This window comes from Elaeis guineensis, chromosome 3, assembly GCF_000442705.2.
Source record: "Elaeis guineensis isolate ETL-2024a chromosome 3, EG11, whole genome shotgun sequence".
Taxonomy (NCBI): Eukaryota; Viridiplantae; Streptophyta; class Magnoliopsida; order Arecales; family Arecaceae; genus Elaeis; species Elaeis guineensis.
This window is the reverse complement of record NC_025995.2, coordinates 106,425,883-106,440,782: the sequence shown is the minus strand read 5'-3', so window position 1 is coordinate 106,440,782 and position 14,900 is coordinate 106,425,883. Positions and strand designations below refer to the sequence as shown.

The window sequence follows — 14,900 nt, the reverse complement described above, 5'->3', positions numbered from 1 at the left end:
TATTTAACAAAATATCTCAATACCATGCAGCTTCTTTGAAGGGAGGGCTAGTTTAACTATTTGAATTTTGAAAAGTAAATGATTTGAAAAAATACTGCATATAAAAATATAACGTAATTATTTATGTTATAGTGAACCATTATAATATAGCTGTTATGTTATTCCTCATCACCATAAGCATAAGATAACAAAAAGGACCCAAAATTGTTATAGTAATTGCTATCTTAAATCTTGACTATGTCAAATATATATAATAGCATAGAAAGAAGTTACAGTCATTGCAACTGATAATTCAGTGTTGGTAATCAGTTATTACAAAAATGGTTATCATTATCTGCATGTGTACTATTTTTTTAGATAAAATAATAAATTTTCAAATAAAATAAAAAACTTTTCAAAAAATGTATTGTTATTTTATCATTATTGCCTATTAATTGTTATTATAATGTCATTATAATGGCCGCTACAATATTATTAAAAATTGAAATCTTATTAATTTGTGAGGCAAATAACGGCAACCGGCTTTAATAGGGGTCGCCCAGATGGGATGACGCTGTTTATTTGCCAACGCACCATTCACGTACATGTACATGTCGCAACAACCCATTTCACAGCCACCCAATACCATCAGAGCTGAGGTATGAAAAAGGCTTTTAGTTTGACTCATTCCACCCTCTCCCGATTGCAAACGGTCAAATTTAGTTGTCGTCACGGCAGCTTTCATATTTAATGCATGCATGCTAATGTAACTTCAGGACATTCATTCCGCTATCACTACACGTGTGTGGTGGAAAGCTCACACAGCGAACCTCGAATCTGACATTCAGATCTGCTACTAAGCGTACGGTGCTCCACTGCGCCTCTTTTCTGTTCGCTTCTTTCTATTGTTTTAGCATCAAATTTTCTTGTGCAACGCCTTTCGTCTCACAAAGTAAGCTACTCATCGTATGGACAGATTAACAGGTTTGGACATGCAACGACCTCAAAAAAAAAAAAAAAAAAGAAGGAAAAAAATGAAGCAATTTTGGAGAACTTTAATTCTATTTAGTTGATATGGATTTGGCAATGTTAATTAATGTAATTTTGGAGATCCTAAAAGACACTTGCAAAGTAATCCTTGTTTCAATTGGCATGACCTCTTGGAGTGAGTCAACCAACCCTGCTCAAGCATTCTGAGCTCAAAATCCATAATTCTTAAAATATATTAACATTTGGCAGACGTTTGGCCCTTGTGCTCTAGCACCAAACCAATCATATGATACAAGCAACTCTCTTGTACATCGAGCAGTCCGCCTACGTCTGACAAAATCTTAATTATGGCCTAGATGCGGCCCAATATTTGGTGCCAAATCCACATCAAGCTAGCTCCAACTGGGTCCCACACACATGCAGCCCAGCTCATATTTCCAGTCCTCCAGTCCCCAAAGTGACCACGTAAGTAGGAGTAGGACCACACTAGTCCAGACTGCTATGACTATCGGTAGTCCGCAAGCCGAGCGCATGCAGATTTTTGCGATTCTTTCTTCCTGGTATGCTTAGGTTCCACTGCATAGTAGCCTTTCACTAATTTCAAATCAATCATTCCCTTCCACCGTTGGTTAGACCATTGTTAAGGGAGCATCAAAAAAACGCATCATTTAGTCCTTTTAACCAATAAACTCAACTAACTTGGCTAAAAATCAAAGATGAAGCCGGCAATGGAGAGCATCATGATGGTGTGCTCTTTGTCAAGCCTGCTATGGCCTTGTGCCACCAAAGTTTGAATGGACTGGCCTGCATGCACTGAGCCCCGACATCATCATCGACATGTATGATGACGGCTGCAACCTCAACGATTCTAGGGAGATCGTTCAAACTTGGAAGTGATGCAAGATGTATACACCCTCCATTTCCCAACACGGTTGGGAAAAAAAAGGGAGGTAAAAGGTCGTTGAGCCCACTTAAAAATTCACCCTAGTTTGCCATGCACGCTAGCAATTTACGTATCATACCAAGTTCTTTGCTGAATCCTTTCAAGTCTCAAATGTTGGAATGTCGGCCATCCTTGGGTTCTCCTATGTCGCATGAAGTGGTTGTTCTCTTATTCAGCCAGATCTAATTTGCTGATGCACCGAATTAGTGAAATTTAAAACCGCATTCCATCGTCCTGCGTAAGAATCGACATCGAGGTACCTTCAGTTTGAGGTCAGAAATATCCTAGCGTCCACCTTTACTAAAGGAAAAGATCTGATCCAGTCCGCCTCCAATCAGGAAGTGGTTCCTTTGATAAGAGGCTTCTGTGCGGGTGCTATGGTCCTTGAAGCTCATGATGGTGCTAGCGCAAGGACCACCAAATAAGAGGCCATGATGTAACTTGAGCTCCGGCACAAGGAACATGCTCCCAGGCACCTGGACTCCAAATGATAACAAATACTATAGTTTACACAGGTCCACGAGTAGATAACATGGGTGAATACACTGCATCAAAAGCATAAACATTCGACAACAACCAATCCAACACGAAACCATCACGAAATAGCCAAGCACGCCAGAGTTACAATAGAACTCACCTTTATAGCTCATTGCTCCAAATACCATGGAGAAGGCCAAAGTTGATGAATTGCTACCGGTGCAAGAATAAGTGCTCATATATACGAATTTAGATGATATATTTTTCACCCAGATGGTGCTTCGCCCCACTTTTTTGGGAGGGGCGGAGGGAAGGAATGCAATGCTTCATATATTTTTAGATCTACGTACACTAGGATGATACATCGATTCTTACGGAAATGTTGCTATTTGGAGCAAACTTCACTTCAGACAGCGGCGCAAACACCTCCTCCCTTTGGGGGCGGTTCGCATAGAAAATCCACAAGATGAGGCAGAGCAAGACCCCGATGGATATCAGGGCCAGTCCAACACTGACCATGCGGAGGTCGTGCTCCAGATTGGGGCAGTAGTTTGTGGTGATGGTGTCGAACGTTTCTCGGACGAATCTGCAATCCTGAAGACTGAGTAATAGCGGAGTGTAGTGGTAGAGGGCATAGCTCGCATTTACTGCCTCTGACAGATGAAAATATATATCTGGAGTAATCCTTCCACTGCTGATACATAAACCTGAAACCGAAACTTCGCACGTGTAGTTCTGCCAAACCTGAAAATTTTTAAACATGGAGAGATTAATGCAAGTGAAGAAGATATATTGATCATATCGTAGGGGCAAAGAGACTATCATTGACTGTGAGATGGCAAAAAGCATACGACAAAAGTGAAATCCCTGTGGCAAAAGACATGAAATGTTCCAAAAAGAATTTAGAAAGCACAGCCATCTGAAAAGGATAAATTATGTTAATTTACTTGTGGAGACTTTGAAATAAGAAATATCTAGCAAGAAAATGTGGGATTAGTATAAGAGTTAGAAGAAAATAGTATGCTATGGATCTATTTGCTATGTACTTTACAAAGTGGGTTGAACCGTTTCAAACAAATTAATCCTTCTATTTTACAAATATAAAACTAATCTAGGTGAGGGGGGCAGTGATAACAGCTGGCATACCTGAAAGGACAAATAGTTCATGATAGCACAGCATGATCTTGACTCTACAATACTTTTTTTTAAGGATTTCAAGTTCATCTATGCTTGTAATTTCCAATTTCCTCTTTCTAAGCAAATGTTACAAATGAAAAGCATTTCAGGGAATTTTTGAGGTGTGACTTGCTTACGCACCACTGGTGCATCGGTGATTGACACCTCTTGAGGTTCACATTGCCGATCATTCAGCTGAGAATCATACGGGGAGCAGAGAGATGGCATTGGCTGTCCAGACTGATTGTAAAAATTGAACACATTTTGGAATGCAGCATTTGAATTTGCAATAGCAAAAACTGCAATGTTGACCATGTTTACGAGCAGTCGAACCACTTCTTTACTTTGGTAGAGTGTGTGTTTTGTTGTCTGCTCATCAACACATGGGAGAATGTTACTGAGAGCTGTCTCTGCCTGAGGATAGCGCACCCACTCATCCATTGCGGTACAAGTATCTGCTGCAGCACTGTTGCAGTCAACATATGTGATTCTTGTGAGATACCAAAGTGAATAGATAACTATCTTCCACCAAAAATACCAAAGTGTCCACATACATACATACATACATAACCATTTAAATGTTGTATAGGAAAGGTTAGCACACAGAGATGAAACCACCAAAACACTCCTTTATCTCTCTTCCTACGCACTGAGAAAACAGGAGGGGTGTTTTAGTAATTTCACCAGTGTATTAAAGGCATCCAAAAGTCAAGAACATGAAGCTTACATATTTAGGATACCTGTAAAATTACCTACATACTCTCATAGATCTTAAATGCATGGAAATAAACATGATGGGCCTTTTGGTAATACACCCCTAAATCAGTACAAGTGATGTGCCTTGCCTTGCTACTCGCGGCATGCATACATGAAATGTACACCACACACATTCAAGTACATTTATACAGATGTTCTGATCAGAGCATAAGCATTTGATCACTTCTATGACAAAATGCCCTATATTTTCATATGGTCATAGGTTTGTGTAAATGAGAGTTTTGGTTCTTTAACTGGTTTGCATTTAATGGATGCAGCATTTCTTTTCTGTGCGTGCATCAGTAAGAGGACAAAGAGTTAGGAGAATTCATGGAAATAGAATAGTTATTATCATGTACCAGCAACAATATGTAATGATTGCCATGAGATTAGAAATCCCATGTGCATACATTCTGCACAGCCATTCGTGTGTCTGCATGCTACTTATGCATGCACATAGATATACATGAATATATGCACACACATGTATCATGTTACAGTGAATAGCTTCCATACTAGAAACTGATCCAATGTAGTTGGAAGTTGAATTTTCCTGGAGTTGATTGAACTTCTGATCCTAACCTCATTATTTCATCATTAACACATGTTCATTAAGAAACCTTTCACCTCTCAGAATGTAATAATAATGAATGGACAAAAATTGTATAATATAATAGCTAAAGGCCTGTCTATTGATTAGAAGAAGAATCATGCTTATGCATCTTGGCAAAATCAATGAATCAATTATTAGGGATGAAGTATAATCCCTTAAATTAAGAACTCAGAACTCATTGCTCAAATTTGACTCCAGAAAAATGGAGAAAAGAAAAAAAAAGGGGTTTCAAGCGAGTCCATTATGTCATACTGGAGGGATTAGTGATGATAACAACAAATTGTCAAATACTTCATCCGTGTTCTGGTTGATGAAGATGCCAATGACTATTAAATATTCATTAATTTTAAAAATTCCAACAGACCTTGATGGACATTTGGGGATCTCTATTTGCGTGTTTTGTTGACAAGTTTTTTACTAAAACAGGTTTACATTTTTACAATATGTATGTTTGGTCGCTTTCCATAAGCATTGTTGGCCAAAATTGACAAGTATTAAATTCTGATAAATGAGTTTTATGGAAAACAGATCTCCCCCTCTTTTTCATCAAACCTATTTTACAGAGAATCATGTTTTATGATTTTCTTGGAAAAGCAACCAAACAGCCTACTTATATTTCAGTATTACCACTATGAACGATTCTGACCGGGATATTACAATCTTAGATATTGGCAGATCCCTGTTGCAGGTCTGGGATAACGTGTGGAAAGAGTCAACTATTGAACTATTTGTGAAGGAGTGAACGAAATATGACATGAACTGCAATTTTTTTATTCAGTCCAGTTCTAAGAGTGTAGTGCAGAGCTTGTAGGTATTTTCAGAGACATTTTGCTGATTCACATTAAGCTGACAAAAGGATGTTTGAGTGTCTTGCATGCATCAATCAGAACCTTGAAAATTGTGTGAATCAATTTATCACAGGACAATAAAAAAGATGAATGGTTTCTGTTAAGATGGTTACCAAGATTAAACATAAGAAGGCAGATCAGTGCGATTCAGTCCATTAACATCTTGTTTTTGAGGAATATTTTACCATGTCTGGTTCATTTCTGTAAGTTTACTTGGGCTAACATAGGCAATCTAAAAAGGCCATTACCCAGTTACAGTCTCGGCAATCGGGGTTCTTGGGAGGGGCAGCCTTAGGATAATAAACTTAACATTTGGTGCCTTTTTTCATACAAAGTGGCTGCCCCAATACTTCAACCCACACCATTGCGCTTGTCAGCTCAAGCCCTTTATCATTCACCAAACAATGTGCAAACATATTTCATACAGCAAGAATTAGTTAGCATTCTATGGGTATGCATTTTAATACATTAACCCAAATAGTCATTCATTTAAAGGGTTCCAGGATTTAAGGTGTTTGTTTCCATTCCAAATTTGGTTCAATATTCCCTTTTTTTTTTTCTTTTTTGAGAAGAAAGAAGGGGATTACCCCACCTCCCCACCTAGGTGTAAGTGGAAATCGAATCCAGGTCGTTGGGTACCACAACCAAATAACCCTACCAATTGCACTATTGGCACCCACACTCTGGTTCAATATTCAAATCAAACTATATCTTGCTATGAAAAATCCTCTACCTGTGTGTACTTCATGCATATAGTAATCCCCCCATCTCCACCCCCCGGCAAAGGAAAAAAAAAACAAAGGACAAAGTTTTAAAGCATTTTGGATGATCCAGATCACTATGAAATGCATAAAATACTGAATTGGATTACCAACCATGCACTTTGGCACTAGGCATATAACCATGTTAATGCTGCCTTCTGAACAATGAAGTTCCCATCTATATGGCACAAATGGTCAGGGAACCTATTCCTTTTTGTATGTGCAAGTAGAAGTGCATGCAGAAGTTGAGAAACACAGTGTATATCATTCTATTGGTGATGCAAATATAATACCGATTGTTTAGATGATAGTTGTATATGTTAGTTGTGAAAGAATACACATGGAAAGAACATATGAATGCTACCAACTAACAAAAAGCAGATATTCCAAAAGGATGGTGAATAGATACCCAAAAGCTTTATTTTGTTTTCCATGACTTCATCTGAGTTGTTATATGCTTTCCTGTCAGTTATGTAAGCAAAAGCTGTTATTTTCACCATACTGCTTCATATTTGTCAAAGTCAGAGATGGTAAAACAATGCCCTTCTATAGAGAAAAAGTCTGCATATGCTTCAAAGGAGGCACAAAGAAAATTTTATAAGCGATCTTGATGAAAAATTGATTCCTTGGATTCTCGCTTTGAGAGCATTACAATGCATAGTTATTAAAGACCTTTCTTGAAGGTTGATAAGGCATCCAGGAAAATCTGTTCTATGCCCATAAAACATCATATTTCTTACATTTTTTTTTTGGAGGGTAGGTGAAGGTGGGGTAATTCTTGAAATTCTTGCGCAAGCCACAAGGTATCAAGATTAATGCCATTTCAGGGTAGAATATTTTTGAATATATTAAATTTGTAACACTGCCAGCTAGTTGTGCAATAATAATGTACAAATGCATCCATTCATATTCACCACTCATTCAAACACCGTGGAAATAGTTCCATTTATGAGTATAGAAATGCCATGATAACAACATATAAGATTACATTTGGTTGGAAATATTAGTCTTTCAGGTAAAAAAGACATTTATCTTCACAATCAGCTAATTATTTGTTGAAAAAAAATAATAATAACAACAGAGAACAGAGAAGATCACACAGTATGTGCAGAATGAGAGGTCTGCCTGGCACATGCATTTGCCAATCTCCTAAGCAACAAGACTACATTTCAACTGAGGGTGATATATGAAAGTTTATGACAAATACAAGAATTTCTTATATATCCAAGGATTTATATGCAAGTACAGACATATGTATGTGTGCACACTTATAGATATTATGAATGTATGTGTTGCATATATACATGCATAAAAGTAGGAAGGGCAAAGTGTTGAATGAGATTCTTACTTATTAAGGATCACAAAAAATCCATAGAGAATGAAGGTAACTGCCACAAGGAGCCAACCACTCATTATAAATCTGAAAGAAGAAAATAAAAGATTATAAATAGACATTAAGAATTTCAGATCTTGAAAAAATTATACGTCAAGTTAACCAGTAGTTTATCTCCAACTAAAAAGTACAAAGCTTTCAACTTACACATAAATTGCATGTTTGTGACCCCAAACTGAAAGCACTGCAGAGAAAAATTGCTGCAGGTCAATATAAAATTCCGGTAGATTAAAAGTTAAAGTACAAAAAAAAAAAAAAAAAAAAAAATCATTCTTGTATTTGGAGAGATGCGAAAGAAGTGAATTAATGCAAAAGAAATGAACTTCTACAAATGTGAAGTAAAAAAATTCTCAGTAAGGAGATAAATTACATACAGAAACCAAGTATGGCCAGCAAAAGCATCAGTGATGCTACCACAATCAATATGCAACGCCTATCACAGGACAAAATTTCAGTTTGTGATTTTAATATGGATATAGTAATGGAGCTTTTAAAAGAGTAGGAAACATAATCTAGGGAAATACAAGTCATCGATGACGGCTCTGATTTTCTCAGAACTTTCATTTGTTTTCTCTGATAGGATACTAGCTGCACCATTTAACTCTCCATTTAACTTGTCAATTTCATTCCAAATTTCCGGCGGGAGATAGACCTCTGCCACATTAATTGTCTTGGCAGAGGACAGAAAATCTGTGACATTCCTTAGTATCTGAATAGTGAAATCTGATTGATTGACAACAAACTTTAAAGTATCCAAAACTTCCTCATGGAACTCATTCTGGCCCACAGAGAGAAGAATGCACCCGGTCCTGATTTTACAAAAATAAAAGGACAACAATGTCAACACGAGCTACTCTAGGAAATTAAAATAAGAAAATGAAAATGTCTACCATCTTTCGTGCAACATGTAACTATATATCATAAATAATCAATAAAAATTAAAACATGCAGTTATGATCTTTTAGAAACTTTAACAGAAAACCTAAAGCTTGCTAGCCCATTTGACAGGTTAACATCTGCCCACGGATAACATCTCTTCCTGCTGATGAAGATAAAAATGACTCACCATTTTCTTAACAAAACTTATTGGGTAACAATATCCTGAAATGGAACTTATAGCAATGACTAGCATCTTCAACTACATTATAGTCAAACCACAAACCAAGATTCTTACATGAGAAATCAGATATGATATTCATATCACCAAATGATAAAAAAAACAAATTGCCATAATAACATATAATTGATAAATGCAGATGGTACAAGTTTTAGTCTATGTTTAAAAGGCTCTCAGGGTCATGATTAAATAAGAACATCTTCTTAAAGTCCTAGGTCTTTCAAATGCTGAGGCACCTGTTGTTAAGATGTAAGGAACCATGAAGGCGTAAAGGGGAAACAATCTAGCTTATTTCCTCCCATACAATTATTTTTTCCTAACTGGAAATCCAATAGGTTTAAGAAAGAAAAAAATGGAAAACTTAAACATGATTTTGATGGCCATTTGAACTAACCCACAAATAGTGCTTGACTATTTAAACAAAATGAGACAACAAAATCTTTTCTTGACATAATGGATAATTAAGGTCTAGATATATCATGCGTGAGATAAAAGGAAGTAAGGAGTTTTATGGATTTATTTGGCCAGGGAAACAAACTATATGTTAATGAATATGTGCTTGGAAGTTCCAACATGAATTCTATTAGAAAAAGAAAAATCAGAAGTCTAAATTACATGTCATACACTAGGTTTCCATTAGTCTTGACTTACATCACAGGATGCCAAACATAATATGAGAATCAAAATAGCATCCTCAGGAAGTACGAAATCAAGAAATAACGTAGCATCTATCTGCAACTACCATGTATAACAGCAAAATTAGGCTACATAAGCATCAACTGGCAGTTCTATTTCTAGCTCACAATTATGGGATTTTTACATCATGAGTGCTGAACAAAGAATTTTTGCTAAAATATATTACTTGACATTGGAGCTACAAAAAAGATACTTCTTTTTTTGAGCAATTAATTAAGAAACTGCTTCAAAATTAACAAGAGTTTATCGAAAGTTTAGGTGTATTACGCTGCAGCACATGTGAAGAGCATCAACAATGCAAGACAAATACGTCGTGCACAGAATGATCCTCCCTCTTTGGTTCCCATTCCCCGTCTACAGCAGAGATGTACACCTAAAACCAACCCAAAAGAAACAAACCACAATGCTGAAAGAACAAATCCAGCAGCTCCTGTAAACGCAACAGACTGCAACAATAGTAATCAATATACAGTAAAAGAAACAAATTCAAATTTGAAGCAAAGAAGTAGCTGTTATGCAAAGTCCATACCACTTGACCTGAACATCGCAAGTGGGGCCACATGATAGAGAAAGATTAAGATAATTCCAGACAAACTTCTTCAATTCAATAATGCATTTCAGCAAACTAGATAGCTGTTATTATATTTTGCACAAATGAAAGTGCAGCCCAGTCAAAAGAAAAACCAACTTATCTTGCTATCTTCAAGCTTGTTGTTATTGTTCACCAATATGGTTGTAAATTTTAGAGACTTTTGCATATGCATGCAATATTAACGGTAACTTTTCACCAAAAAAATACAAACTTTGCAAAGGAGATTTTTCTCCCCTGTATGAATGGAGGTCAGAGATTTTTGATTTAAAGTGTTTTCACTTCTGCCGTTATCAGTCAGAACTCCTGTTATTCAAGGTACATCACAAATTTAAAGCCACAGATACCATCAGCTTAGTAGCATCTGCTCCATCATTCCTATTGTCTTACCTATAACCAAATGCTCCCTGGCTTCTTTTTTCTTATTTTTTCTTCTTATGTGTAGCATAATACCGCACAGCATCTTAAAATTTCCGCTCGTATCAGATTCAATCATAACCATCATAACTTCGTTGACATCATGCAATCAAGCTTAAAACGAAAACTTACTGGAAAATATCCCAATTTCAGCAGTTTTTCGATCCATTATATTTCAGTACACGAATGAAAAAAAATATATATGAAAAAGCAGGGGCAAATTTAAATTACTTACCACCCAGTAATGCTTGTTAGTAATGTTCCAACCTCCGCCATACATTCTGAAGTTATCAAGCACATCCGGCCTCCTTGTTCTGTTTGCCGCTAAAACCAGCGGGAATTTTGCACTTGGAGCCGAAGTTGTCGGTTCTGGTGCCATTGGTGTCAACTTTAAGAGATCTTTCGCCCATGCCGGCAAACTCTTTAAATCTTCAGTTAGGCAAGAAATTAAAGAAAGCCAAATTAACGCAGAGAGAAAGAAAATTCCAACTTCCAAGTAACGTAACAGAAATAGGTCAAAACATTCAAAAACGAAACAGCTCGGAGAGTATCCCGTCACGGGCCACCAGCAGAGCATCCGGCAAAACCATGTCATGTCATCTCCTTGCCTCACCACTCTCCACCACGAAGAAGAAGCAAGCAAGAAGAAAAGAAACCTAGCAAACAAACGAGAACGATCAACAAGCAAGATCATCTAACCGACCTAGGCTAATCTTCCTAGCGCCTTCCTCTCCACCAGCGAGAGCCGGCAACGCCTCGGAGGCCACGAAAAGAGAGACCAAGACGAGGAGGCAGAAGGCGATCCCCCTTCCGCCGCTTCCTCCGGAGCCGGCGGCGCCGCGGGCATCCATCGGCCGATCTCAGCTCAAGAACCGCGAGCGGCGAGATCGCATCGGGATCAACATCAAGAACGATCAGAGAAATCCTAGGGTTTTTCTCTCGTCTCCCTCGCCTCCATGAATTCCAGGGTAAGGGTTGGGAACCGAAGCGGAGGAGTACAGAGGAAAGGAGGAGGAGAATAAGAAACGGGGAGAAGAACGCGGGGGAGGGAGGAAGGTATGGATCCAAATGGCCTTTTATCGGCGGGAGAGGAAAGAGCTCGCATAGAGTGAGTGGGGCAGACACGGCGCACCAATCCGGGCTCGATACTGAAAGTTTTAATGACGTGGCAAATTCTTGAGCCAAACAATTCCTAACCGCGTTTATTGCGTGGGAATTCTGAGTGGGTCCCGTGTCAAGCCCGTATGCTGAAAGAGCAACGCTTGATGGTTTCTTCGGGGTTACCTTTTCGGTCTATTAAAAAAAGGATGAATCTTAGTGGATCTTTAGCTTTGTCTTCGGTTTTGCGTGATTATGATGGGAAGGCCCTGATATCTGGAGATATTTACGTGAGTACCATTATCCGTTTTCTCTTGTTGACCCGGACGAGGATTGGACGAGAGCGATGGGATGGACGCGGATGTTCCGGTCCTGTCATTTTGGTACTTGAGTAGGGGTATTTTCGTTATAGAATTTGTTGGGATTCGGGAAAGTCGGGGTCGGGGACGCCTCGTCCCCGGGGAACAAAACGCTTTTGGGTGGATGAAGCAACGACCTTATTCCACGCGTCACCTGATTATTGAACGAATTGGTAGGACCATGAAATTACGGTGATGGCACATTCTAACGCCTGACTTACGTGAAATGGAGAAGTCACTTTCAAATGTTTACGCTGAGGTCATTTTCTGATTTTAACGAAGTCAGATCCTTCCAAATTAACAACAACATCTCAATGGCAGGAGAATTATATCCTACATTGGATGGATGTATCAAATCAACAATACACCATATAAATAATCTTTTTTCTTTTGAATTGTATTTATCATGCAGCTTCTGTTAGATTATTATTGCCCCTCTCGTCTCATCTTAGATTATTCCTTTAGTGCACCCATGACATGATGCATTGGATATCGGATATAATTTCTTCAAGATAAAATCTTGTTATGATATTGAGTTTAATTCACTTTACGCATACGAACGTGAGCACCAGCTAAATTTTCAAAAGATTGTATAAGGAAAATAATAATAGATTAATATCTTCATAGCCTAACTTGACTAACATTCGAAAACATATCTCCCTGTGTAGTAGTATTCCGTGCTATAGAAGGCCTTCGAGCTTTGATGAGAACATGTATCTTTCATCACATACTGAAATCTATTATAAAAATATGTTGTCATGTAGATCTTTAATAGTATCCACTTCTAGTTAATTAGCCACCTTTTGGGATTCACATGCGTATAATTGAGTACGAATAATTTGGGAGCTTTTAGATGTTAAAATATTGACATACATATATTTTCTAAAATGTTTTCTTCAATAGTCCTGGTGAATTGTTGATGAGATTAAGCATATCCCACAAATAATTAAATCTACTTTTTAAATGAAACAAGTAAATCACCTAGATGAGATCTGCTATTTTATTTACTGTCACGCCCCGAACCCAACACCCGGGTCGGATACGTGATGGCCGCACACTCCTTAGAGCAAGCCCTAAAGAATATGCAAGGCCAAAATAAATCATTACAATCTTATCAACCATAATATTTAATTTCAACAGTAATTCATAAAACTTGCATAATAACAATTAACATTCCTTCAATTCTCTGATCAGATACTATGACACTCTATTTATCCTTCTGCTCACCCGTAAATCCAAGCCATAGCCAATCTAAGTCATCCTGCAACTCTGAGAAGAAAAAGAAAGATGAAGGGGTGTGAGCTTTACAGCCCAGTAAGAATTCCCATATCACACTGATATAGTAATATAGTCTGAAAATAAGGATAAGCAATAAAATATAAAATCTCATGTTCAATGTCCAGAATAATGCAAACATTCATAAATTTTCTGTCTTGTCAAAATAGATGCATCATCATATGTTAACCGGTGAAACACTTTTGTTCAACAATTGTTTCATATCTTATCTTTCATTTCTCCTTTCATAATCATATGATTTTAACATTTTCTTTCTGGCTCTGGACTATCCAAGTCTATACCTCAGTCATCATCCGGATCGAATCCACTTTAAAAAGTCTTTCAAGACTGTCCCAGGATGAGCTCCTGGCCGGCTGTCCCACGTACCAAAGCCCGTGAGAGGCTGTCCCAGGCATAAGCTCCTGGCGGGCTGTCCCAGGCATGAGCTCCTAGCCGGCTGATCCACCTGTAAGCCAGTGGGGGCTGTCCCAGGCATAAGCTCCTGGCGGGCTGTCCCAGGCATAAGCTCCTGGCCGGCTGTTCCACATGACAAGGCTAGTCCATACCATATATCTCTTTCTTTTCATTTAATCATTATGTGTTGATTTCATCAATCAATTCTGTCTTGCATTATGATCAATTCAGATATGTCATATCCATATAATCATGCCATCAATCTCTGATACATATATATTGACATAACATACTCATGCTCAAAATCAAATAACAGTATCTCAGATATAATAAATTCATCGATCTCAAATCCGATAATGCAAAACCAACGATGCAAGACCAATAGTAAAATAGCATATATAATAGTGATCATGTACAGGGATTCTTACCTTTACCGGTGACTGATCCAAACACAGAAATCAATGTTCTTCTTTGATTTATGAATTTCTCTAACAAGATATTCCACTCGATATCATATGCAGACAATCATCTCTTCATAACCCTGATCAATATAAAAATCACATATATAGAGAAAATTACCGATAATCGATCTGATAACACAAATCTAGGATCTCTCTTAGGATTAACCAAAATTAGGATTTACCTAAGTATCTGGATCCTCCATTGATCCATAAGACTTCTAGAGAGAGAAAATCCATGAAGAGAGAGAAAATTCTAGAGAGAGAAAGTAGAGAGAGAAAGTGGAGAGAGAAACTTTCGTATCCTTCCGATGAGGCACTCATGATCGAGATCATCAGAGGTCCTATCAGGGTAACTCAATATGAATCAAGTGTTACAAATTTTGAATAGGATCGAACTGGGATCAGATCTACTGCACAAATTTCGGAGCAACCTCAGATCATCTTATTTTCATCTTCAAGTTTATTCTAGGATTCATGATGCAATCAGAGAGAAAGAAAAGATCCTAGAGAGACAAAATCCATAAAGAGAGAGAAAAGT

At 37.7% G+C, this 14,900-nt stretch overlaps 1 protein-coding gene across 1 annotated transcript; it reads right to left on the bottom strand.

Moving 5' to 3' along the window:
- Nucleotides 1-2,533: 2,533 nt before the first annotated feature.
- On the bottom strand, nucleotides 2,534-11,798 carry LOC105041160 (uncharacterized). Its single transcript, XM_010918014.3, has 9 exons — nucleotides 11,459-11,798; nucleotides 10,991-11,184; nucleotides 10,017-10,195; nucleotides 8,461-8,745; nucleotides 8,311-8,369; nucleotides 8,084-8,120; nucleotides 7,892-7,963; nucleotides 3,707-4,031; nucleotides 2,534-3,133 (listed from the first exon to the last, which is right to left on the bottom strand). Exons 1-9 carry the CDS (start codon nucleotides 11,604-11,606, stop codon nucleotides 2,741-2,743), a joined length of 1,692 nt encoding a protein of 563 aa, XP_010916316.1. The 5' UTR covers nucleotides 11,607-11,798; the 3' UTR covers nucleotides 2,534-2,740.
- Between the last annotated feature and the right edge of the window lie 3,102 nt (nucleotides 11,799-14,900).

Coding starts and splice junctions, on each gene's coding strand:
- LOC105041160 (XM_010918014.3), bottom strand. CDS start 11,606: ATGGATGCCCGCGGCGCCGCCGGCTCCGGAGGAAGCGGCGGAAGGGGG. Junction 8,746..10,016: donor CTCTTCACATGTGCTGCAGC/GTAATACACCTA, acceptor TTGTAAAATCAG/GACCGGGTGCATTCTTCTCT. Junction 4,032..7,891: donor TTTTTTGTGATCCTTAATAA/GTAAGAATCTCA, acceptor TGACTGCAACAG/TGCTGCAGCAGATACTTGTA.